Source organism: Numida meleagris, chromosome 6 (assembly GCF_002078875.1).
Source record: "Numida meleagris isolate 19003 breed g44 Domestic line chromosome 6, NumMel1.0, whole genome shotgun sequence".
Classification (NCBI taxonomy): domain Eukaryota; kingdom Metazoa; phylum Chordata; class Aves; order Galliformes; family Numididae; genus Numida; species Numida meleagris.
This window is the reverse complement of record NC_034414.1, coordinates 46,434,777-46,460,574: the sequence shown is the minus strand read 5'-3', so window position 1 is coordinate 46,460,574 and position 25,798 is coordinate 46,434,777. Positions and strand designations below refer to the sequence as shown.

Genomic DNA, 25,798 nt, shown 5'->3' with positions numbered 1-25,798 from the left:
GCATGCTTCACTGAAGTCTGAGAGATGAGTTTTGCAGAATTTTCTGTCTAGAGGAACAGTGGTCTTATAGTGAGAAAGCCACGACCCATCTTTTGTAGATCTGTGCCATGTTTCACCATGTTTGTTTGCTTATTTTTATTTATTTACTTCTGGAGATATTATTTTCCAACATTTTCTAACGTGTTGAAAAGCTTATATAGTACTAGGTCAGCTGTGTAGTCCATAGCTGTCATTTTTCCCCTCCTTTCCCAAATATTTAATTGTTGGGAAGCATCCTGTAATGGATACAGTTATTTGGAACCCTTATATTGCCATTCTGTGATTTCATATGCCATGCTTTGGTTAATTGGATTTTGTTTTCTAGGGTGTTTTTTTAATTAGTATTTGTTAAGTGTCCAATTACAGAAAAGAGATGCCTTCCCCTGACCTCAGCATGTCACGCTCTTTGGAAGCAGCTGCCATTCAACCAGGCTCCCTCTAGTCAGGCACATTTCAGGCGCAATTCCTCTTGTCCTAGAATAGGAATCTAAAGCAAGCTAGATGAATTTAAAACCTCAAGGTATTTATTTGACCACTTTTAGAAGCCTATACTTAAAGTGTAGTTATTGACTGTTTAAAATTAGGTGAGGTGGTCTCACTCCATAACTTCTTGTTTTGACTGGTGATACCCACTGCTATCTCTGTACCCACCTTTGCTGCTGCCTTTGCTCTCAGTCAGCATCATTATTCTTGCTGAAAATGGAGGCAAAGTATCAGACTAAAATTTGGTGTCATTCCTATTTTTACTATAAACCTTCACTTACTGAACAGGAGTTCTGTATCTTTCTTCTTTTCTTTATGTATTGCCTAAATTTCACTATTTCATATGTATGTAGGAAATGTTAAGCCTCTTTTACATTTACATTCTTGAGCTTTTCACAGCTCAGCTGTCTTTGCCGATTACTTCCCTTAATTTATCAATTCGTCATCCTGAGATCATGAAAAATGCTTGGCTATACAGCCTTTTATCCTGTAATTTAAGCTTACCCAGCTTGATCTAGTACTTCTGTTAGCAAATTTCATGTTAGTTATTCCTGCTTGGGAATACCCGGACCGTATCCTCAGAACTAGTGTTTGCTCTCCCGAGTCTTGTGAGCAAATCTCTCCTAATTATAAGTTTTGTTTCCCATGAATATCTGGCTGTTACTAAATAATACTGTGAGATTGTCAAACCTTCTCAGCACTGCAACAGCAGGACTTGTTATCGCTCCTGTTTAATGGAAATTTGACCCCAAATGTTCTGTCTGTGCCAATGGTTCTCCATACATTTTGGGCAGGTGCTGTGCTGCAAGACAGTTCATCCAGAAAGGATGTTGGGAGAAAACAAAAGCGGAGAGACTTCACTGTTGCTGAAAAGCATGAACTCTTGGACGTTAGCTACTGTGATCACATCCTCTGTGCCAGGGAGTTTGCTGAAGCAATGAGTGAGCCCTGCTACCCTCCTCTTCCTCATATTAGAGCCTCTCTTGTGTCCCAGTCGCTTTCTCCTGGCTCCACCCTCTGCTCCTTAGTCCAGTATCTTCCTTGCAATGTGTAGGAACGTGGTCCATGATGGCTGTGATCTCCAGTCATGGTCTTCTTCCTCAGTTTGAAAAATCTGGGGCTACTGTATCTTTGTGATCACATGATTATGATTTAAAAATTTAAATGGCCATTAAAAATTTAAAAATGCCATTAAATTCATCATTAGAAGGAACAGTTCCATCATGTTGTCTCACTGGAAGCCATGGTTTCAAGCTGAAGTAATGTTTTGTAATTGAAAGGCAACTTCATTCTCCCATAAATAATATTCTCCAGAACAGGGTGGATGGGAATATTGCAGTCTCTTCCCTGTCTCTCTTTTGATTTCTTCTCCTGCAGCATAGGTATATGATGTAGATCAGCCTAAGCATGGCTTCTCCTTGTTTAAACATGGCCTTACCTATTTTTATTTTCCCTTTAGACCATCTCTTAAAGCTGTTTTTTATCCCTGTTGTATTTCAGTGTTCAGAATGTACAGTGTTCAGAGGTGGAGAAATCCACCTCTGTTTTGTGCTGTTGCGTGAATATTACTAGGCACACAGTACTCATAAGCAATGCTCCAGAGTGTGTTTGGATGAAGGATTACACTTTGAGAGAAATGTGTTTCAATTTTGTTTCTTTTTTTTTAAGAAGAGATCTTAATTACCTTGGGCAGGGGGCGAATAACAAGCATGAGAACTTACTACCTGTCAGTTACTGCTCTCACCACATGCGGTTAAATTCAATAAACACAACAAAGACCACATAAATTCAGCAAAAAAGATGAGCAGTCTGGATTAAATGTGCGCTGGGTGATACCTGTGTTCACCTTCAACTCTGCATCATCTAGAGCCTCTTTAAGGTGGGAAGTGCCCCCAGAAAACCAGGTACTCTGGTGCTGGTTATTCACAGAAGAGGCTGGCAGAGGTCTGGACGTGCCTCACACTCTCCAGCTGGGAGCTTTGTTTAGAGGAGGATCACAGCAGACGCTGGCGATCTCCCAGAGGTGCAGCCCTGCACCCAAGAGCACCTCCTGGCAGTGCTGGTTGACCAGAACGGATGAGGAATTGTCCTGAAGCTGAGCCTGAGCTGTGTGTTGCGAGCCCAGATCTGGGTTTCCTCAGCCCTGAGGATAAAGGATGGTAGCCACGCTTCCTGGTGTGTGTTTCTGTGCAGATCAGCTTTTCTACTTACTAATCCCACTGCCAAAAGGAGGGAAGTTATGCAGTGCTTGTTTACATGGGTCCAAGAGAAACATTCAGAAGTACACTTTTCCTTCGTTTCAACTTTGTATCCAGTAGTTACTAAAAAAATAAAATAAATATTTGCAGTAATGTCCAATCTTGATGTTTTGAATGTTTATCCAGTGCTAAAATTAAGCACCAAAAGCTTCAGAGAGCTGCCCCCACAGCCCCCCCCCTTGGTTATTCAGGCTGTGCTGCCTGCAGGGCTGCAGTATTTCTGTGTTCTGGGTTAACTTGGGCATTCACTGAGGATGGCATTTCCCTTCCATTCCTTCTGCAGTGCCTGCTCTCCCACATGATTGATTAATAGAGCTGTCAGCTCAGTAATGGGACTAGAGCTGACCCAGTTCACTGAAGGAAATGTTAAAAACCTTCCTTGTGAAATCTTCCTGGTCTTTCTGGATCTCATTCGCCAGTTCAGAAGCTTTAAGTTTAGGAAGGGAACTTCACATTTTCTGAATTCCTCAGTTTTCCCATTCCTTCTTCTGTTGGGATCACCTATAGAGTCTTTTAATCAGCTCTGTTTGAACAACATTTTTTTGACAGGTACAGAAAATAAAGCAAAGCAGTCTTAGCAGCAGGTTATGCCTACTGTGAATTCTACTCAGGATCTCGTTTTTCTATAACTTACTTTTCTTCTTTGGAGCACTAATCCCCTTGTGTCACGCATTTTCTGTTCAACTTTTCTCCTCTTCTAATCTCTGGATTTGTTCTGCTGCCCTTCCTAATCCACAAGGGTATTTATGACCTCAGAAGAAACCCTTGGCAAGAGGCTTTTTTTGGATTTGAGTAACATTGATTATTCTTCCTGCAGTGCTGAAAATCAACAGTTGCCTTTCAGACCATCCGTGGACAGGGCTGAGCTGCTTAACTACTTGCTGACTAAAGTCTGCTTACTGTGGTTCTGCCCTAATGGGACATGAGCTTGCAGTATAGCATTGTGCTCAGAAACAGCTGTTTCTGCATCTTTGAAAGTTCTGGAAAGAACTTTCTGCAAGTGCCAAAACATTGTACCTAAAAGGAGGAGATAAGCTAAGCCGAGATTTATTTCCCTTTTTTGATACTTTTTTTTCTTTGTTGGGCTCCAAATCAAAAATAATACAGTTACGAAGTTATATACTTAGTTAAAAACAAAGTGGAAAAAAAAATACACTTTTCTGGAAAGCAAATTTGTACTGCGAAGAGCTTTATCCATAGGCCAAGCATGGTATTTCTTGTTCTGTTAGAGAGTGAAAGGATGAACATTGGTGCTAGCAGGGGCATACACTGGTGCTAATAGGAGAGTAATGTTCAGCTAAGGTTCATATGGCAGGGTCAGAGCACAGAGGGGGGAGAAAGGAGTCACTTTTCCCAGTGTTCTGCAGGCTGAGGAGGAGCCATGGCTCTCTGTCACTTGTATTGCACAGCTCAGGGCAGCACTTGCTGGCTGCTTGCCCCTGTGGGAAGGATGCCAAGGTGCCTGTGGTGAGGAGATGCTGTTATCCTGTTGAGCTGAGTGACCGCCTTGAATCACAGAATCATAGGATGGCTTGTGTTGAAAGGGACCTTAAAGACCATTTAGTTCCAACCCTCAGGCATGGACAGGGACATCTTGTGCTAGATCAGGTTGCCCAGGATTCCAGCCAGCCTGGCCTTGGATGTGTGAGTACTGTTCATTTTACATAGCAGTTAGAGAACTCATCCATAAATGTTGTCTATGTATATTAGTACTTGCAATGCAAAATAATAATAATAATAGTAATTAAAAAAACATTCTGAGATTTCTCTGCATCTCTTTATCTAGAGTGCAGCTTTTCTCTTCCCACACTTCCCTGAGTCAATGCCTGTCGCCGGGGCAGCAGCAGGGTCTGACTCCTGGAAACATGCGGAGCGCTTGCACCTACTCTCTGGCAACTTGTGCCAAACAGAATGCAGAGGAACCAGCTCTGGCATCAGTGACAGAAAATGCAGAGAAACCATCTGTTAAACCTGGAATCTTCTCCTCTGGTGTTAGCATTTCAGTATCTGAGAAAATGGGAACCCAGCAGGGTTCATAGCTTACTCTGCGCTGCTCCTCACCTTCAGGCGCGTCCTGCTGCTTGGGATGGCAGCTGGGGCTGTGAACAGCGTGTCTCAGTGTGGGAGCTGCTGTCCTTTCCTTTTGGGGTACTCTCAGAACTGAGCTGGGCAGAGTAGCAGGAGGCAGCCTGCAGAATTAATATTTTGCAGTGGCAAAAAGGTAAGCTCTGCAGTAGGTCTTCAGCTTCCTCGATTCTGAGAAGACTAACAAAAAGGTGCAGTGTTTTCAAGCCACATTTCCTTCCTGCTTAGGAAAGTTCCTCTCTGCCGTGGTAGCTGCTGTCGGTGCTGCTATGCTGTCAGAATGAGGGGCAGTAGGAGAGCTGGGGAAGTCTCCTCACTGCAGCATTTCCTGTCCAAGATTGCCACTGCAGCATGATGCTCAGGCTCACAGCACTGGAGAAGGGTGGTGAGGGACAGAGAAAATAGATTCTGCTCGGGTGCTTTTGGCTTGTTCTCTACAGCCTTTGATGGCTGGGATTGTGTTTGCCCTATGCAATGGACCAGAGCTGACGGTTCTGCCATAGAGGTTTGTGCTCATTGTTCTCTGGCCCCAGATGCAGCAGCGAGCATTGTGCAGGGACAGCAGAGGTTGTTTCCTTGTTTGGCCAGAGAGAGGAGGAGGAACTCTTAAATATTTAAAAGTTTTAGTATTTATTTAGTTTGAATATGTAAATATTTGAGGAGCTGCTGAAAGCCTGTATATCAGCAACAATACCTGTTCTTCATCTTCCAAATAACATGTCTTTCCTCATGATGTATGTGTTTTGTCACCTCCCGTGGGCTTCGGTGTGGAGTTCCACGAGCTGGCTATCCCTGCGTGGCCACGGAGCCTGTGAGGGTGCCATCATGGTGGAGGGCCAGGCCGGGGCAGCTCCCACATGAGCAAGCTGAGCTCCCTGTGTCTGTGAGCAGAGAGCAGGCCTCCAGCCAGCTGCTGGGTGGCTGCCCTATGCTGCATCCACATCACGTGTGTGGGGGTAGACATGCACAACCATTTTCCTGATTTCTATCCTAATGCCTTGCAAATGCAAGCGTTTTATCTCCTGTAATTAGACTATCCTGTGTATTTTTGTTGCTTTTACTTTTTATAAGGAAAAACAGTGAAGTTGATGCTATTGATTTTTGTTTCCTCCCTCCCCTCTCCAGAATTCATAAGATATTTTTAGAGGCTTTCATCTCTGAGCTTTTGGGGAAGAGAACAGCATACACCAATAGATCAGCTGTCAGTTTTCAACTTCTTGAAGACTTAGCTTTCCAACCTGGAGCTCATGACTGTTTTTCAGTCTGACTTGCACGGCACTGGTGTGCAGGGAAAGGAAAGAAGGGGAGAATCTTAAAGCTTTTTTTTTTTTTTACAAGTGTTTGGATATAAGTTATGATAATACATAGGGTGGAAACTGGCCTCAGCAGAAGAGCTAGCCTGAAGCTTTACATTTGGTGGAGTTTAAGAAGCCGAATTAAGTTTGAAATAAACTCCACATGTTTTGGGATCAGTGTAACCTTAACTGAATATTTGAATAGTGGGCTACAGAAGATGGTGTACAAAACTCCATCTACAGCTTCAGGAGTCTGGGAGCAGAGAGGTCAAGTCAGGCTGGTGCTATATGTCTGGTTCACAGGTAGCAGAATTCAGTGCCAGGAAATGTTTAGATAACCACACAGAGACGTTTGAACTCTGATTTCTGAAAATGTCTTGTTGAGCATTGATGAATCTTTATGAGAAGGGAGAGAAAATTCCATGAATTTTTCCCTTTTGTTGCATTTAACTAAACTTCCTGTCACTTGGAACAATGTCTGATTATTTGATCTTCTGTCTACCTACTGAGAAGGCTCAAAACAAACGTATCATCTCTTGTGATTTCTCCTTTTCTTCATTCACCTCCTTCAGGTGAAATTTCCATGAGTTTTTTTCCCCTCTGCAACAAAACAGGCTGCTACAGAGGAATACACATTCCTTTTCTAAGCAGGAGATCAAAAAACCAAACAAAAGCCAGAACTTAGTGCAGCATTCTGGTGAGTGCGGTTTGTTATCTGTTTGGAGTCTGGAACAGAATGCTTAATGAAGAGATTTTATTTTTTAATAGAAATATATTAAGAGAAAAATGAAGATAAGTGGAAGTGGGGAAATATGTTGTAAATTCCTCAGGGATGTAGCAGGGGACAGATCTTGTTTTCAGTTCAGACAACAGGATGATATTAAGACTTCATTCCATGTGAATGATAATGCAAAAATTATTTCTGCAAAAGAGCTTTAAAAAAGTTATCCTGTGAGCCAGATTCTGAAATACAATTGATTGTAGCATGAACTGGAAACTCTGAGTCAAATAAAGAATACTTGCTTATTTTTAATCATTTAGATAGATGTTTGGGTTTTTGGTTTGTGTGTGTCTTTTTTTTTTTTTCTAAATCCAGCATTTGCGGTTTGTTTGTTTGTTTGACAATGAGTGAATGCAGCCTGCTTTTTTTTCACTTGGACCTAGTTTTATTTTTAAATCCTGCTTCTAGAAGTGCATGTATGCAGGACTGCAGTTGGGACCACTGGAGAGTGGTGGCACGCTGACAGGCGTCCATCCCATCCCCATAGTACAGATGGCCTGTGAGTGTTCTGGAGAAAAACAGCTCCAAAGCTTTAAACAGATTATGCTTAATGGAAATAAACTTTTTTTTGCCCTGCTGTGTAATGATTTGGGAAAATGTGGCTGTGTGCTTGGAGTGGGAAGAAGAGGGCAGAGATGGAACTATGTGTGCATAATTTGCTTGTTGGTATATGCTCTGGGGGGGACTGTGAAGTTTCTATAGCATGGAGTACTTGTTAACTCCCAGCCAGCCTTTCTACTGGAAGGTGAGTGGTCTAATGATGAGAGCATTTATCTAGTGGTTGCTTTCTTCCCAATATGGATTTGTAAGATCTGGAAAGACATATGCCTCGTATCTGCTATTTTCCAGAAGTAACTTACAGCTTTGATATTGTCTTCCATGTCATTCACCTGATCTCTGCTGGGTTTTGGTGGTAAGTACCAAAAACGTGAAACCAATGCTCAGCTAAATTTTTTTCCTAATTCCATTTTTTGAAAAAGCAGAGTAGGCAATACAGACCGTAGCATACTTCACAGAAGAAAGCGCACCATGGCCATGGTTTCTGTTTCTGTTTTTTCAAACTGGTGCTGATAAATCTTTGCTCTCACTTCTGTTGCTATGGTGTTAGTTCTGTTCGAAAACAAACCTTTGGGTAATCATGTCAAATGCAAAGATGTTTGGAAAGAGAGATGCTGAAAGAGAAGGGAAGTAGGAGGGCTCTAATTCCAGCTGATGACGAACAATGAATCAGTGTTTGTCTCAGCAGAGGGCCAGCAGAAATTTTGCACTGTACTTTCACTGACTTGTGATTGGGTCCGATACTCTACTTGAAAAGGCTCCTTTTTTTTCCCCTTCCAAGCTTTTTTTTTTTTTTTTTCCTTTTTCTTTAACTTCTTTTTCCTTGATATATAAAAGGAAGGTGGAACACTTCCAAATTCTGCGCGGCTCAGAAATGTTTGCTCTCCACAGTGTGGCCCAGAACACAGAGAACTTGTTCATGCGAACAGTTTGATCCTCCAATCCGCAAAGTGCTGGATCAAATTTTGAAGATTTGTATGGCTGAAATGTACCTGCTGCCCTTGCTGAGCCACTTAAGCGCTCATTGAATAGCGCAGGAGCAGCTGCCCAAGCGTGCTGCCATTCCTGGATTGTTTTATTCACAAAGCAAGAGGCAGAGCACTGTTACATGGCCCTTTTTAACATTTTCTGGTTTGCCTATGCAAATCTTGGTAGGTGCATTTTGTTTACATGCCCAGAATAATGTGCCCATTGGTTCTGGCTGACACAGTTGTTGTGAGGAAGTTATCTTGCATAGATGTCTTATGTTTCTGGAAAACACTGTGCCTGGATGTGCCTTGAAGGCTGCTTCTATTCCTGGGTCAAGGCTGAAAGGGAGGACTGTTTTCTTGTTTTTTAATGTTTCTCTGCATATTGAGCTGCAACTGCCGTAAGAACATGGTGGGGTAACCAAACTCCAATACTTACTTGCTTCTCAGTGTTTTTCAAAGTGGAAGTCCTGAAAATGGATTAATTCACTTTTTTTTTTTTTTTTTTTTGTCTTGGCAACTGAGAATCTTCTGACCCAGTTAAATGGGTCCCTTATTTTACTATTTCCTTCCAGATGTGGTAGGGAAATGAAAAAAAGCTCAGGAAATGTAGCTGGCTCATCTGACATTTCTCTTAAGCTATTAACTAATTTTCTGGAACTTTTTTGCAGTAGATCCTCTCCTTCCCCATTTTTAGCTAAGCTGTATTTAACTTCATTTTGTCTTGATTCTGCAGACACTTATGTCTGCATTCAGTCTTCTTGCTGCACTGCTTGCAGGAATTGAAATATAGGTTCAGCACAGCCACCCTCCTGCAGGCTGCTCACCCACAGCTCATGGCCCACTGGGCAGCCCCACTGGCTCTGTTTGTCCTTGCCTATACATCATCTTTGCATACAGGGAGCCTGCTGCTCTCATGCAAGCATAGTCTGTTGCTCTCCTCTGAAGATGTGCAGTATTTTTCAGTTGCATTAGGATCTACATGAGTACTTCAGAGATGGTACCAGAGCCTCAGCCTGTAGCTGACAGCAGTAGTAGATTGTAATATGCAAGCAGAGATGGGCTTTGTCATTGTGTCTTAGTTTGATTCCATTTATTTTGCTCAAGCCTAGCCCTGGTCAGAGTGCCTGTAGAAGAAAACCAGTTCAGCTACAGGGATCAGTGAAAGTAGCAACTAGCGTATTATTATATGGCTACAAAGTTTCTATTGCTTTCGTTTCACTGGTGCTCGAGCTCTGTCAATCCTGTCTCGTTACCTTCCTTAAAGCATAGGATGGGAAACTGTATAAGACAAAATCCGAGGCAATGAGACAGTGAAGACCCAGTTTAATGCTCTCTGAACCCTGTCTCGGTACTGGGTACCCAGCCCTGTGACACATTGCCACTAATGTTGTGCCAGCCTTGCTGTCTGGAGCTGAGTTTCTGCCAAACCCATCCTCAATGTGTGTTCCCCTACCCTGCATCCTGCTGAACTGCATTGGCCGTGCTTAGGGAGCAGCGCTCCTCTATGCCAGCTGGGTAGCTCTCCCTGCAGCAGAGGAATTTGCAGACATCCTGGATCACTTTCTCTTGCATTATCTGTAGGACCATCCTGGGTGCTGTTCTGTGCAGGCTCAAAGGGCAAAGGGCACGGGACGTGTTCCTTTTATTAGTGGTGGTGATTTTTGTTGGCTCAGTCTTTTTGCATGTGTGTGTAAGGACAGAGAGGAGAGCAAAGAAGGAAATACTGGCTCAAGATGGAGAAGAAGCACAGAAAGACCTTTGGAAGAAGGGTGCTTGGCAGCAGTTTCACTGCCTTTTCATGGAATTAGATGTACGCTGATGAGAAGTAAATATCTGAGTAAAGTTTCTTGGCAGCCAATGAAATGTCAATTGTCAGGGATTTGGATAAGGTATCAAAATAAAGGCAATGTGTAAAGCACATGCCCTTTGTGATGGCAACACCTTGGGCAGTGAGCCTCACAACCTCCATATATTGATAAAAGTTTTCTTTTTTTTTTTTTTTTTTTTTCAGCTTGACCTCACCAAACCCATTGAAGACCAGGGCCCTTTGGATGTGATCATACATAAACTGACAGATGTCATCCTCGAAGCAGACCAGAATGACAGCCAGTCACTGGAGTTGGTACAGAGGTTCCAGGTATGTGGTTCTTCCGTAGCACTTCTGCATTTCAAGCAAGAGGATGATCTTGGTGCAGCAAACTCAGTCTGTTCTCTATACAGTTGATGATGTTTGGTAAAAAGAGGTCTCTGGCATGCTGCTGCCCAGCCCTAGAGCCCAGAAAGCATCATTTTGTCAGTCTAAAATGAACTGTCACCTCTGGATACGTCTTAGTTGTATTTGTAAGTTTAGTAATAACTGGTTTCCCACCAAAAGTTTGAACGTCATTTCAAGAACACTAGTGTAGTTAACAAAAAACAGGTGTTTCCAGGATCCTTTACATCTGTCTCTATATGACAGAAGCTACTAAAATAATTTGACCCAATCCTGTCCGTTCTTCACTCTTATTGGAGTGCTAAGTTCTGTAACACCAAGGCTAGTATCAGTATTTTCATCCTCTAATAGCATCCTGGTGTGCTTTTTATTTTTTTCCAAGTTAACGTTGCTAAGTCAGAAATATGCAAGGCACGGTAGTACAGAGAACTGTTTTCCCAAAGAATTCCTATCATAGTGTGAATGGTGATGCATTTATCATTTTAAAAGGTGACATTTCTGATGGATAGTTTTGATCAAAGGCATGTTCTTCTCTTTTTTACAGAGAAGTTGAGTAAGATATTTTCCAAAATGTATGAAATATGCTTATGTCAGGTGGAAGAACAGTTCAGACAAATTTTGCAGTTTTCACAGCTTTGCTGTCTTGGGAAATCATGTACTGTTTGCTCTGCTTAGTGTTCTTCTCTTAATAATGCAGAAAATGTTGTACTTAATGGAGAAAATATTCTTTGCTTTAGATAGAAGACTTCTCTGCTTCCTCCCACCTGTCTGTTATTCAAACTCACACAGGAGATACAGTTTGACTTGTGGGTTTGGCCCTCTGGTAACAGTTTTCTGAAGATTATATGACTATTCATCACTGAGTACCTTGGGCATCTACATCCCACAGTGCTTGAAATTTCAAATGCCCAAAGTAGCATATGGAGAGATGAACTTCAGAGACCTTCTGCGAAAGCTCACAGTCTTTCCCTCTTTCAGACATCAACTAATTTGCCTTCATAATAGACACATTGTATTGATGGGAAAAAATAATGCTTGAAGAGGGAAAAGGGCTCATGTGTTGAGTTGGTCACAGCTGTGTAAAACTCATGAGATTCCTGATACCTGATCCTTACTTTGTTGGTTGCATTCCTGAAGGTCTCTGTTAGAGTGAGGCATGGAGATCTCATCTTTGTGTAATGCTGCAGTACCTCCTTTGTCCCCTGCAAAACACGCTGATAACAGATTTGTGCAAGCATTAGAAAACAGTGTAGCAATGCAGTTAGTATCTGAAACACATTTCTTTTGTTCCTGAGCAAGAACTCACCAATGGATATTGAATATTTTTAATAAGAATTTCATCTAGTCAATTTACTGAATTTAATTACTGAAGGTCATAAGCTGTTCCTTTTTCAAATACCTAAGTGAGGTCTTTAAGAAGCACTACTAAGTATGGAGGACATATTTTCCTAAAGCTGCATTTAACCACCAATATGAAGTTCAGTATGAGATGGTGCAGAGTACTTTGCAGTGAGAACCTTGGCTTAGACTGAGAATTTAATGGGCTCTTCTTGGTGTGACAGCTACTGCATGAGTGGAATGCTATTAGAGATAAAATGACCCACTAAAACTAAATCCCTTGTCCTGATAAATTTCTTAAAGTAATCACAATGTACCTTGACATTATTCTATGTATCTTTGTTGGTATTTAAATAAATTAGTCCGTTATTTTTGCATAGGTTAAGTATTGAAGCTTTGCTTTTAAATCTACTTAAGTTAGAAAATCTCCATGAAAACTTTTTTTTATCTAATGAGTCTGTGAGATAGATTCTGAGATTGGTGAGAGATAAGCGCTATGTATTTATGTGTTTATTCTTCAGGGACTTACTTTTTGTATCTTTGTTGATAGCGCTTGCAAAAGAGTATTATCACTTGGAAAGAGACACAATGGCCTAAAACCAACAAACATTCCCTTAGAAAAATACTGAAACAAAACTGCAGCTACAAGTCAGAAACCTCTCTCTCTCCACCCTTATATCCTAAAATCAAAGAATTACAGGGGTTGGAAGGGACCTTCAGAGATCATTGAATCCAAAATGCCTTTCTGTGCCTCAGCTTATCACCCTCTGCTCATAAACTGAACTCTGTTCCTTATAAAGGACATTGTAATTTTCCTGTAAATATCAATATTCAGGCAAAAATAGTGCTGTGGTCTTAGGAAGATAATTAGCAGTGGGCTGATGGGAAGTTGAAAGGTTTTTTTTTTGTTCTGATAATACTGGAAATTTGGATTCTGTATCAAGTGTTGTAGAAAGTAAAGTTAATGCATATATACCTGGGTCATAAGCAACATATGTATCAGAGCAACCTAAAAGTGTCTGCAGATCTGTTAATCAGTAAGCAGCTGTATCATCGGAAAATCTCCCTCCCCTGTAATACATACTTTCTGTGGTTTTTTTTTTTTTTTCCCCAAGTGCAAGTAGTGCAGACAGATGGAATCAAGGATAAGGTCTGGGCATGCTTCAGATACTGAAGAAGTAGTTCACTGTCTCCTGACTTAATGGGTTAATACAGTTGAACTTGTTCAGCTAACAGTTGAACAAGGATGTAAATTGGGTGGAAAGCACCCTATGGATAAAGAGCATTGTCTCATACCAGTCTCCTGTGCAGGGGAATTGTGTTCATGCATTAAGGTCTCCTCTAAACTTTCATCTAAATTTCATGTCACTGGTGATGATGACATTAGTCTCTTTTGGACACTTTGCCTAATTCCAATTCAGCATTGCTGTGCTTGCAATGGCAAGTTTTGCCCAGGCATGCTCTAGAACAGCTGCTGCTGGACTGCACTTAGAAACTTGTGTTGTTCTTAAAAATGCTTGGATACAGCTGGCCTTCAAGGCCTTCATAGTTAGCAATATTAAATTTAACCACAAATGACAATAACAAAAAAGCCAAGAATGTTAGAGCAGAACTTGATGTTCTTTCTTCTCTCTGTCATTAGTCCCTGGTTGTTCAGTAAACAATTATCTAATATATCTATTTTTTGAGGATGCCATCTTCCTGCAAAGAAGTGTAATGTAATGCTTAGAGAATTTGAAAGGAATTCTGGGATATATGTTCCTTCCATAGTTTCATTGTGTGATCTAGACTATCTCATTTGCATCCCCAAGCCATAAATTAAAGAAAATGTTATTAACTCCTTTTTGAGATTAATATGAGGAGCTGATAGTGCAAATAGCGTGTTCCCTTATTGCTTATTAAATTGACCTATAGGATTCTGATGAACTTGATATGACAAAACGGTCCACAATTCAATATGCTAATTATCCTGCTATTGAATATAAATGTAACATCGAGATGAAACCTGGCACTTGGCTTATTGGTGGCTCCATGGAGCAGTCTTTCAGGAAGCAGAAAGCAAGGGCTCCTCCAAGCTGCATTTCTGTCCTTTGGAAAAATAACTTACTTCAGAGCTGTACTGTAGAAGCCTTGACCATCTCTTCTGCAAGAGCTGGGGAGGAAGCTGGATCTGTGTGCCTGCTCTCTGTAGGCTGTGACAAACACTTGCAGTCTGGTGCCGAGTGCTTGCAGACTGGGAAGCCTCTTTGCGTGCCATTTTTGTCTTGCTGTTTAATGACTGCTCTCAATTGCATTGTAAAAAATTATTGTTAAAGCAGACTCTCAAAATGGTGAGGAGGAGTTGCGTGCTGCTAGTGGTCTGTTAACTGCAGAAGACCTTTAGGACTGAGCCTTCTGAGGTCTCTGTGCTATTTGGATGAAGTCTAGACTACAGTTCCTCTAGAGAGCATTGGCAGCTGCTAATTGTGCTCCACTGCCCTGAAGATTAGTGCTGAGTGCTTAGTGATGTCTGTCAAAGCCAAAATGAAGACCATGCGCAGCACCTAGTGATTTGCATGAAGGACAAACAGAAATTTTTCCATTTGCTTCACAAGATACTTCAACCCTTACATTAGAGAATGTGGAGCCTCCCATCCTACCCACAACAACACTGGGCTGAGCTGATTGAATATAATTTGTCATGTAATTAAAAAAAAAAAAAAAACCACAAAACACCACAACATTAAAGTCCTTGGCGTTTCCTTCTTGACCAGAGGAACATGGGTGAGAAGTCAAGTGTGAAGGGTACCTGAGGTACCCTTTCACTTGCTGCTGTTCCTGTCATTTTGGTAAGAAGGAGAACCAAGTTACCCCAGTTCCTGCCTTCCAGGTAAAGTTTATAGCTTTGAAAATTGAATATGTTTTGTCTGGTGTAAGCCACTGCTGACTAGGAAAGTTTAAGCTCTGATGATAGCAAAATACTCTCTGAGTAGCCAGCTGTCATAGCTATACAGGGGCTTGCACAGCTTCATTCATTGCAGCTCTTTCTGTCTGTTCCATTCAAATTGATGACCTTAAGTGATGGAAAATCAATAGGATTGTTAATTTGTCTTTCATAGCTTTTTTGATCAGTTTCTCTTTGCATTAGCCTTCTTGAAAAGGCATCACAAATAATTTTATTCCTAGGCCTGAACTGTCAGGTTGATAAAAATGAAAAATGTTCCTTGCTCTGGTCTTCATCCTCCCCACCGCTGCCCATGTTTCCTACTTCTGGCTCTCCTACTCTGAAGTTGTCTAGGAAGAGCTCTACTATTAGAAGGGCTTGGGACTGAGATGAGGGGAAATTAGGGAGATATTTTAGAAGGTGAGAAGTTAGGTTTTGCTCATGCTGTACTGATTGCTTTCATCAGATATCTCAGTTTCAAAAAGGTGATTTGGGTACATACAGAGATGAGGAGATGATGCTGTGGATTTTTTGTACTTTTTCTTTTTTTTCTTTTTTTTTTAGTGTACCAGCCCATTCTGTTCCTAGTTACCAGCTTTATACTCTGAAAGTACAATTTTCAAATTTCTTTTAATGTGTTCTGCTGAAAAGGGCATGTGAAAAATCAAAGGAAACATTCAAAGCTTAGTATTTTTTTTCTTATTGGTGGGACAGGATAAGACATATAGTTGAAATAGTCTATTTGCACTTGAATTCACAGGCCAGTGCCTGTGTTTTTCCCATTTGAAAAATAACTCTCTCTTACATTGGTGTTGGAAGAGCCTTATAAACAGGCAAAATTAACTAAAAATCTCTTATCCAAGAGCCAACTGGAGTGGGAGAGCTTCCTGAGGATAGGTATTTGCAAGATAAAGCTTGAAGGAAAACCATGGAAGCCAAGAGCTCAGAAATTTGCTTTCAGATGCAGAATGAATAGAAGAGGAACAGATGGGGTTCTGCCCACTGCCCTGTGCTGCCTCCAGTATCTTTCTCAACCACTACAGGAATCTCATAGGTTTAAAGAGACAGACAATTTTGGGTTCGCTATATGTTGAAGATCCACCTTGCCTATAGGTTTCCTTCTGGGAGGAGATGTCTGTGCACAGAGGGCACTACAGCCCTAGACAACAGAGAGGAACTTTTATATTTTAAGTCTGAACCTGATTCAAGGTCATTAGATGAATTTTGTTTCAGTCTATACATGTTTTCCCCTTGGAAAACATCCATTAGTTGTTATAAGCAGTCATCTCCATGTTTCTGTACACAGGAAAACACAAATCCAAACACTACTACTGGTTCATTTGCTGACATTTTTATGTGCAGTTTTTGTTTAATATTAAACAATAGGTTATAGAAGTTTTATTACTTAGTAGTAAAGTCAAGTCAATGAGTCAGTGAGTATCTCTTATCATCTAATGACCTAATATTTGAGTAGATACTGTATCAACTTTCTGTTAAAATGTTAAATATGTTTATAAACAAGTGTTGCCTTTTTGGGTAAAATGACAATCAATTCTGTTCTCACCTATATATATGCTTCTCAAGAAGAACTTTTTAAAAAAAATTTCTGGGCTATATCCAGAGGTATTTAATAGGGAACATGAAATACTTTGTCTGTCTTTGATTTCAAGTTTCATTGCTGGCCTTCTGCCAGTAGCAGGGCTGGTACCTTACTGAATGCCAAGCCTGGAATACAAACAAAGGAAGATCTGTTAAAAGTCCTGTTTTTTTCTTATTTGTATTTATTGTATCAAAGATTAGGAAGAGGAAAACATAAACATTGTCTGGGTCAAGCTGAACTGCAGCCCAGGGACAGAGCCTTTTCAAAATATTGCAGGAAAGTCTAAATGTCCAACAGATTGTTGTCTGGGTTGTTGGTATCCAACTTCAGACTCCAGTCTTTAGTAAATCCACCAAGGGAAAGCACGGAGTTGTTTTGTTGGAATGACCAGAGAAAAATTGAACGGTGAGGGTTGTTAGGCTGTGCTCTCCTGAAAGCTATCTTTTGGGTTCGGTCATTGTCCTTCTGTAACTACTCCAAGTTCATATTTGTAATAGCTCATCCATTTTTTTTTTTTTTTCCCAATAAGGGAAGGTTGTACTCAGGCGCCTGTGTGTGTTTGAAGAGGTTGTCTTACACTATTAAGTCCTCCAGGCTCTACATGGCTTCTGGGAAACAGCCCTTGTGCTTGGTAGTTATTTTGTGTTTGCCTTGCAGAGCTCTTGGAGTCTCATTAAGGCAGCAAGATAAGCAGTCAGTCACTGGAAAGTCAGCTGAGATGCTTACTGCTATTGAAGCATTGCCTGGTGTAGAATTGCCTCAGGATCAGACCTTCATTCCTGTTAAACTTCATTATGATGTGTCAAGCTTAGTTCTTGGATCATCTTCTAATATGATTTAGAGCTATTATCATTATAAATGAAGTGCCTTGAAGTTCCTTACAGAAAGTATTAAAAAGCCAGAGCTGCTTCTGGAAATACATAGGCTAATGTGAGCCAAACTAGTGTGGAGTATACCTGAGCACAGGACAGTGAGGGTAGTCATTAATAGCAAATGAACATCAGGATGATTTGGAAGCTGCGCAAGGAATGGAGAGAGGGAAAAATAATTTCCTCCTTGCAGGGGAGTGAAGGAGACTGAGGCCAAAGGGAGGATGAATGTATGTGTGGGGGGGAGTGATCAGTACATACAGAGTGGGCCTAGGTGGACACACATGGAGCTTGAGCACAACATGGAACCAACGTGGTCAGGGTGGAGGGGCTGTCACCACATTAACAAGGGAAGAACTGATACACCATGAGAAACACTGCAGGATGTTCATGAAAGTGTGGTACTTGCAGGAGCCATTACTGTCCATTTACATGAACAAATATAAATAAATGAATAGAAATGCAAAATGGCTTTTGGAAGTTGGGTTAAAGAACAACAGCTGCTAGCTTTGGAAGTGTTTGTCCTAGTTTGGATGAGATAAGACGGATTCTTGTTTACCAATTTACTTTAATTCCAGTCCTTATCAACCAGCTCTTAACACAGCATTCAGAACAGCTAGAGGACAGTTTTAATAGCAGCACTAAGGAACCCAGATGTAGTTCTGAGCTTAGCTTAGGCAGTTTTGAAGTTCATGTGTATTAATTCTGTGCAGGACTGACCCCAAGATAGCGGTGTGTCATCTTTCTTCTGCTAATGGCTTTTCTCTTCCCTGCTCACAGCTGTTACTGTGGCACTTTGCCACTGGCTCATTTCTGAGCTGATGGGGTTGCAGCGCAGGTTTCACTGCTGATGGTGAGTCCACAGTAGGAATTTGCCATCCTGAAGCAGTTAGCTGTCACATTTGTCTTTGTTTCAAATGTCAGCATCAAGTCTGTCGCCACATTCTGCATTGCAGAAATTGCAAACAGTGTCTTTTTCACTCCTATAGAAGAGAGGTTGGATGTTGACTGAAGTTTTTAACTTTGTTCTCTTTCCACTATTTTCCACACTCTTCAGCCAACCTAATGCCTTCTTTTTTTTCCTTCATATTTGTTTTGCAGGAGTATATTGATGCTCATCCAGAAACCATTATCCTGGACCCTCTTCCAGCTATTCGTACGCTTCTGGACCGATCCAAGTCTTATGAGCTCATTCGACAAATAGAGGGATACATGCAAGGTAGGCCAGTTACCTACTGTCCCAGAAGACTTTTTATTGTGATTTGTAGGGAAGGAAGCAGCTGGCTTCTGGAGGTTGGCTATGAGGTTTCCAACATGGCATTGGGCCCCTCTAATTCTCTCTTCATGGGAGCACAACCACTGAAGCATTCTGGTGACATGGGATTGCACTCTGGACCCCAGTGCTCTTCTCTTTCAAAGCATGCAAAGGAGGTTTGGATCTGGTTAAAAATATGATGTTGTTTTAACGGGGAGTGTATTAACTACAGTGAGTGCTCACAGAAATTTTCAGGAAAACATTTTATTTCTGTGCAAGCTGTTAAATTGAGGTGTTTCTACAAACTTAACAGCTTGTCGTAAGAATCCCGAGGCTTGAATTTGGAGATTTATGGAAAAAGAAAAAAAATTTTTGAAAGAACTGAAAAAAATTGAATTGTTAATAGAGCTAAGATGCTTGAGAAATGCTGGATGCCTGTCGCACAAGATAATTGCTAGGAAAAAGCATAAATGCCCTACTGGTGTTGGCTAGCTACCTGACATACATGGTTGCCTTTACTTGGACTCAGTTGAGTTGAATTCCCATACTTGGAAGTCATGCTTCTTAAACCTGAATAATTCTAGTATCTTACCATGTTAACTGTTAGGTTAAGTTAGTCTTTCATTCCCTTTCTACTTCTTTTACTGACATTTTCTTGAAACATTTCTTGGCTTTTCTGTTTAGCTTTAAAGAAGCTCTACAAGTAGCTGTTTCTTATGTTACATGACTACATTTCAGGGAAATTGCATTTTTGATCTATGTTCTAATGTGGCATTGTTGCAATTTTCTTTACGATTGTGTTATTACTATTTCATGGGCACAAAGGAAACTCATCAATTTGTATTTTTGTAATTTGGGGTTTTATTGACATACTGTTTGCATCTGACCTGCTTGGCCCTATCAGTAGTGTCTTTAGGAGCCTCTCAAATATGTAAAATGAAGACTAATAGCAGCAGTCTCCCATGTGCTTTATGAGTAAATGTTCAATTAGTTTAAAAGGATTTTGTTTTGAAGTGATTTTTGCTGTATGTGAATGGGAAAGAGTTACTGAGGGAAATCTGTGCTCTGAAGATGAGTTGTTCTTTTGTGTTTTTTTTTCCTAGCAGCAGAGAAATTCAGGTTGTTTTTTTTGTTGTTGTTGTTTATTTGTTTTTTCCTTAAATTGTTATGGATATTATTGTCCTTATTTTCTCTGTGGTAATATCATGCTCAGGAGAGCATCCAGATTTGCAAGGAGTTTGAATTGCACATATTTCAGCCTCCACTGGTCAAACTGAGAGAAAAAAAAAAGAGGGAAAACTGTTAAGGAAGAAAAAGGTAAAAGTCGATTTTTATTCATTTTAAACTGACAGCTTCAAAGAGAAGCTGTTAACAAAATTAGGAATGAGGCAGGAAAAAGCCTCACCTGTTCTCACAGGCTGCTCTCGTGTTAGCAGACCAGAGCTATGCCCCCAGGTCTCCCACCTTGTCAACGGTTTACGGGCGTTAGGCCCTATTCCGTGACGAAGGGGACGGGGGACCCACGGGCCCACGTCCCGGGAAAAGGGGAAAGGGGAAAAGCATAGGGAGATGGCCCTGAGAGCAAAGAACAGCGGCAACAATCTGAGGAGAAACAAACTAATTTACTAAATAAAATATCGGAATGCAAAACAACACACTATAATACAATATAATTACAAATTAAGCTGATAAATCCAATACAGAGAGAGAGAATGTCCCAAAATCAAGGTAGGCCTTACTCTACTACCGACGATAAGACGGCTGGAGAGCGAGGTGCTGCCAAGACGAGAGATGGCGGAAAAAGGGACGAGGTCTCGTGATCTGCAAGTTTTTATACTGAGAGCTTTTATCTTTTCCCTCCGGCTGGAAAATGGTAACAGAGGAGCAAAGTACCGTGGGGACTGTAGTAGTCCTTCTCTTCTGAGGACCAGGTACATTCACTACATGATGTTATGATGTGGAGTACCAATACTCGAAAATCATAAAACCATGACACACCTATAGCTCAGCTTATTTCTTTCTCATCATCAGAAATGTCATAGCGGAGACCTTGAACCACCTTTGTATTTAGCAGGGCAAGTCTCAAGAGAGCTGAGTAACTGGCTGACTTCTTGTTCTGGCCCAAGCAGACCAGCCTCTGTAATCCCACGTGTAATCATTTGCAGTAGAGGAGACCAAAATAGCTGCATCCCTCTAGACAGTGTGGTGGGTTTTTTCCCCTCCGAATTTTTACCTGCTAAACAGTGTTTTCTGCTCTGCAGCTGTCATGGAATATCCCAAGGCAATGAGCAGTGAGAAAGCTCAAACCAAAAGTAATACATCTGTAAATAGCATAAGATTTTTAAAGTCGCATCTTTTTTGTTCTGGAATTTAGAAAGGAAGTCACTACCAAGAATGATATCCTAGAATTTAGCTGTAACTAGAGAGCCCATTTTATCACAGGATACATTCTGAATGTGGTGGTTTAAGCTCAGTGCAAGGAATTCTGTCTTCCAAAGGAATGCCGTACGCTTGGGACGGTTTGGCATTGGTGTGGGAAGAAATGGCCTGCTTTGGAAAACCATTCAGAGGGCAGTTTTGGATTCAGGTGATCTTTGCCTTTGAATTATGATTTAGAGGAGCTATAAAGTATACTCCTTATTTATGATCTTCAGTTTGCATTTCATTTCAAGCTTGTTGAAAATAATATAATTAAGTATAATTAGAGGTTTACACTAGTTAAAGGGAGGATGAACACGTTTTGGTCGCTTGCCTACATCTTCAGAAATGGTGGGTGTTGCTGAGGTGACCACATACTGCAACAGATAGGGCTTGGTGTTAGGTGAACAGCTTGATTGTATACATAGTTATCATTCAAATATCCAGGTTACTGCCTTTTAACAGTGAATTCTCCATATGGCCTGATAAAAGGAATCATTCTATGAAGTGCCTGAAACTGGCACCTGGACATTGCTAAGCTTTCTGAAAGTCCTGCAGGATGCTCTTCATGAAGCCAATCGTGAATGAAGGGCAATTTGATCCAGCCTCTCGAGAACAGGTTGGAACAGGCTTTTTGTGCCAGACACATTGTCTCTGCTATTGCAGTGTGTAGCTAGTAAAGGAACTGAGGTGGAGGAAAACTACAATTAAGTAGGCAAGAGTTACACATGCAGTTTGGAGCAAAGCACAGAGTTAAACCTGGAATTTCCAGATTGTAGACTTGACACCATAACCACTCAGTCCTTGCAGGGATATGGGGTTCTCAGAGTCATGAAGATTGGAAAGGACCTCTGAAGACCACCTAATCCATCCCCCTGCTCAGAGCAGGATCCTCAGGTTCCTCAGAACCATGTCCATTTGGATTCTGTGTATCTGCACAGATGGAGGCTGCACGACCCCTCTGGGCAACCTACTCCAGGATCACCTTGAACCAAGCACACTAGCATGTAGCTGACAAGGGGTAAAGTGACTTGCAGGTATCCTGTTTTTTTCAGTTTAAATAGTAGTATCTCCTTTAGAAGGAAATGGGGCACTCTTCTAAAAATATTCATGCATTTATGTAAAGCTATTTTAGCATTGATTTTAGTGGTTTCTTTTTTGGAAGAAATAGCCTGATCAGGGCTGTGACTTCCTCTTTTTTCCTGTTCTCTCTTATTTTGAGTGCAGGGTCAGAGAGAACTAGTCATTCTGAAACCTTCACTTCTAAGTCTTTTGAAAAAAGTTTGCATTCTCTACTCATGTCCTACATAGCTGGCAGGTCTGTCTTGAAATAAATCACTGAAAAGACTTTTTTGGTATGGTAGTTGAGTTCTCTTGGCAGTTACATTGCTTTGTTTACTTATCTGTGAAGAATAACTTTTGATATCAAAGTGCTCTAGAACAGATTCTGTAATGTTTGGTGAAAGATTAGGGATGTTATTTAACAGAAATTTCACTTTAGCAGGGTAGCATGTGGTTGGAGCTGGGTCAGCCTTTTTGAAGCTTCTGCCTCATGAGAGATAACTAGATTCTCTGATGCTGTGTTGAAAAGCTATGATCTTACAGCCTCAGAGTTCAAGACCTGACTTTTTAAATTATCCTTAAGGTGATAGTAGATAATCACTGTGAGTTGGCTTGGTAATGAAGCCTTTTTATTTTGAAGATGAAAAGCTTTTAACCTTCCTGATACATATTGCACATAATAATCTAAACAAAAGGAATTAAAATCAAAACTGTGACCAACATGCTACACGCTAGGTGCTCTATCTAGTTAGTGCCTGCATATAAAACTCAGCTTCCTTTTCTGTCACCTATATGCAGTTTCTTCAGTAGCGTTGGAACTTTACATATTGTGGACCCTGGTGTTCATTTCTGTAAACATTTCTACCTGTTGTTTTTTTCATGATTCTAAGAGAGTTCATGTATGAACCCAGTTGTGAATCCTGAATTTCTCCTTTTTTGAAATAGAAGAACTATGCCCTAAGGGCAGACAAAACAATATAAAACCATTTATGTGTGATATTTTCATCAGTGTGTATTTGAAATCGTTTTTTTGATTGTTTATGTTACAGGAGTTACTGTTGCTGTGTGCACACCATTCCAATTTTTCGCAAAATTTTGGAACAGAACTCTGCACCATTCTCTCTCCCTTGAGTTTCTTTTTGTTAAATTCTGTCTCTCTGTCTTAGAAATACTTCTTGAATTGCATGTGTCTTTTGTACCTAGGAGAGCGGCTCAGCATGATGCGATGGATAAGGCACTTGATCTGGGGCTCCAAGTTTCTGCTGTCATGACCTAGGGCATGGCACCCTTGTGCATCTCCTTCTCCCAACACATATCTGCCTGTCTATTCCCTGTCAATGCCACATTTTTCCAGGCAGAATCCTCTTTTCCAAATATACATGCATATGACTCTTCCATAGTAAGTCTCTGATGACAAGCAACATGTGATGTGTTTTATCCAAAATCATAGTTCTACTGATGAGTAGAAAACTGAGTTCTTGTAGGTCAGCAACAATGCAAGTAATCTGAATTTTCCATTTTCGAAGTCATGGGGGATGTATACTTCTGGAGCAGAGCATACTCAGAAGTTCTCAAAATTAGGCCACCCAGTTAAAATGCCTGAAAATAGCTATATGTACTTAGTTCTGTGTGTTCACCTTTGGAAACTCTGGTCACTGTGGTCTGTGGCCTACTTTAGTTAGCAGTTTTGGTCAGATGAGAGGGAGAAGAATATTCACATAGGTCAACTTTAGGAACCTTCCTCCATGTTTGAAGCTCGCATTAAATTGAAAGGAAAAATCTGTTTTTAATTGAAAGGTGCTAAATCATCTATCTGAGACTCACTTGTTTGTGTGGAAACATCACTAAAGCCTTTGAGTTGACTGCTTATGTTAGCTACTGCAATAACCATGTCAGTTCGGGAGGGAAAAATCTTCCTTGTTGATTTTCTCCCAAGAGCACATGCAAACTGACATCTCATCACCTTGCTCTGAGGGTAGTGCATGTTCATGCACTGTGTTTTAATTTGTCTGAAAATTACAAGCGTGGAGGGAAATAATTGGAATGAAATTAATATTCTCTGGAAGGACCTTGTCCGAAGAGCATCAGCACACAGTAGTGCCATGTGTGACATCACTGTGTACCCTGGTTGTCAGCACTCCTGGTACATCTCAGCCCTGCTGCTCCAAACTGGAAAGACGCTGGGACTTTTGACCCAAGGAGGTGTCATCTGACATCTTTCTCATAAAAGCTCATTCTTTCATGTAGGAGGTGGTTGACAGAGACGAGCATGTTGGTGTTAAAATAAACAAGGCTTGGCTTTGAAATTTGAAAGTGGACAGCTGCTTCCAAAGGACTAAACCAATCCTGAGAGGTAGCAGGAAGAGAAAGAGAAGCCACAAAGGGAACCTGAAATCTCCTCTCTTGTACAGTTGCTTGCTGTTGCCGAGGTAGAAGGAGCAAGAAGAAAAGCATTAGAGTCAGGAGGAAGAGTGGCAGTCTTACAAGAGGATGTTGGATCCTATTGTAGCCTTTTTACTGGGCAGGATGTACTCACGTTTCAGAACAAGTGGCATTTGTGGAGAAATAAGCAACATATTCAATTGAAGCTCTGTACACCAGGAGTGAACCACTACTTGTTAAATCAGGGTAAAATAATCCGAATAGTAAAAATTGCATGTATCCCAAATGGCACGAGTTGGCCAAGTTGTTCTGGCTGCCTTCAAGACGTCTGGTCTGCTGGAGTCCTTTAAAGTTGTCAGCTGAAGTTTGGCTAGGTGGATTCTGCATTTAGACAACTTTCCATAAAAAAATTTTCCATTGAGAGCTGATATTAAGTAAACTGAAACATCACAAAGTGCAAGACAAAGACCAAAGACAGAGGGATAAACAAACTGCTTCCAGTGTGGCAAGCCAAATGTCCCATACCAGCACTGTTCCAGGGCATTTATTAACCACTCCGGAAAAGGCAGATGATCACAGGGTAGAAAATTTTTCAGATAAATCCAAATGGCTTAGTTTTTTCCAAGCAGTGGGAGACAGGAATATCAAGTGGGTCTAGCAAAAGTTAAGTGGGGAGTCAGTGTGATGATAGATCAAATTTACTGCAGTCTCTTGGGCCCATAAAGAAATATTATGAACCATCACACATTGTTAACTTCTAAATTGACTCAATGTTCAGGAAAGACCTCAGCATCAAAGTGGATAGCTCACTGGAAACTTCTGCCCCCTCTGCCTCAGTGGTCAAAGAGAACGTGCCAGCAGAACCAAACAAAAAATCTTACAGTGGCCAAAAATAGCACTAAAGATACTGGGCATACAGTTATGGAAACAAAGTACTTTATCTTACCAGAAGACTGTTTTCAGTTCTCCTTTCCTGAATTTAAAAATATGTGTTAGAAATGATAAGAATGCTGGAGAAAAGAGGCATGGTCAGGGCCAAGAGACAGCCATGCAAGGGGAGAGTGAGATGGAACTGGGGCTGACAGAGGTGGAAAAGAACCTGAACAAACAAACTATGAATAAATAAAAAAGGAGAAATGTTCTCCTTTTTCCTTCCGTGTCAGGATAGGGTTCCACAGAATATCTGTACAATTTCCATAAAGCATCAACTATGAGAATAGCTAGATTGAAAAAGATAGGATATGTTCACAGTTGTGTTTAGAAGACTTA

The 25,798-nt window shown here is 40.9% G+C and overlaps 1 protein-coding gene across 2 annotated transcripts in view; it reads left to right on the top strand.

The window, feature by feature from the left end:
* Positions 1–25,798, top strand: part of ITPK1 (inositol-tetrakisphosphate 1-kinase) — a 139,592-nt gene that overhangs the window by 60,344 nt on the left and 53,450 nt on the right. For both annotated transcript variants that reach the window (XM_021403833.1, XM_021403834.1), the window contains exons 4-5: positions 10,482–10,607; positions 18,514–18,631. In XM_021403833.1, the coding sequence (XP_021259508.1) occupies positions 10,482–10,607; positions 18,514–18,631 (244 nt within the window). The remainder of the gene's footprint in view (positions 1–10,481; positions 10,608–18,513; positions 18,632–25,798) is intronic.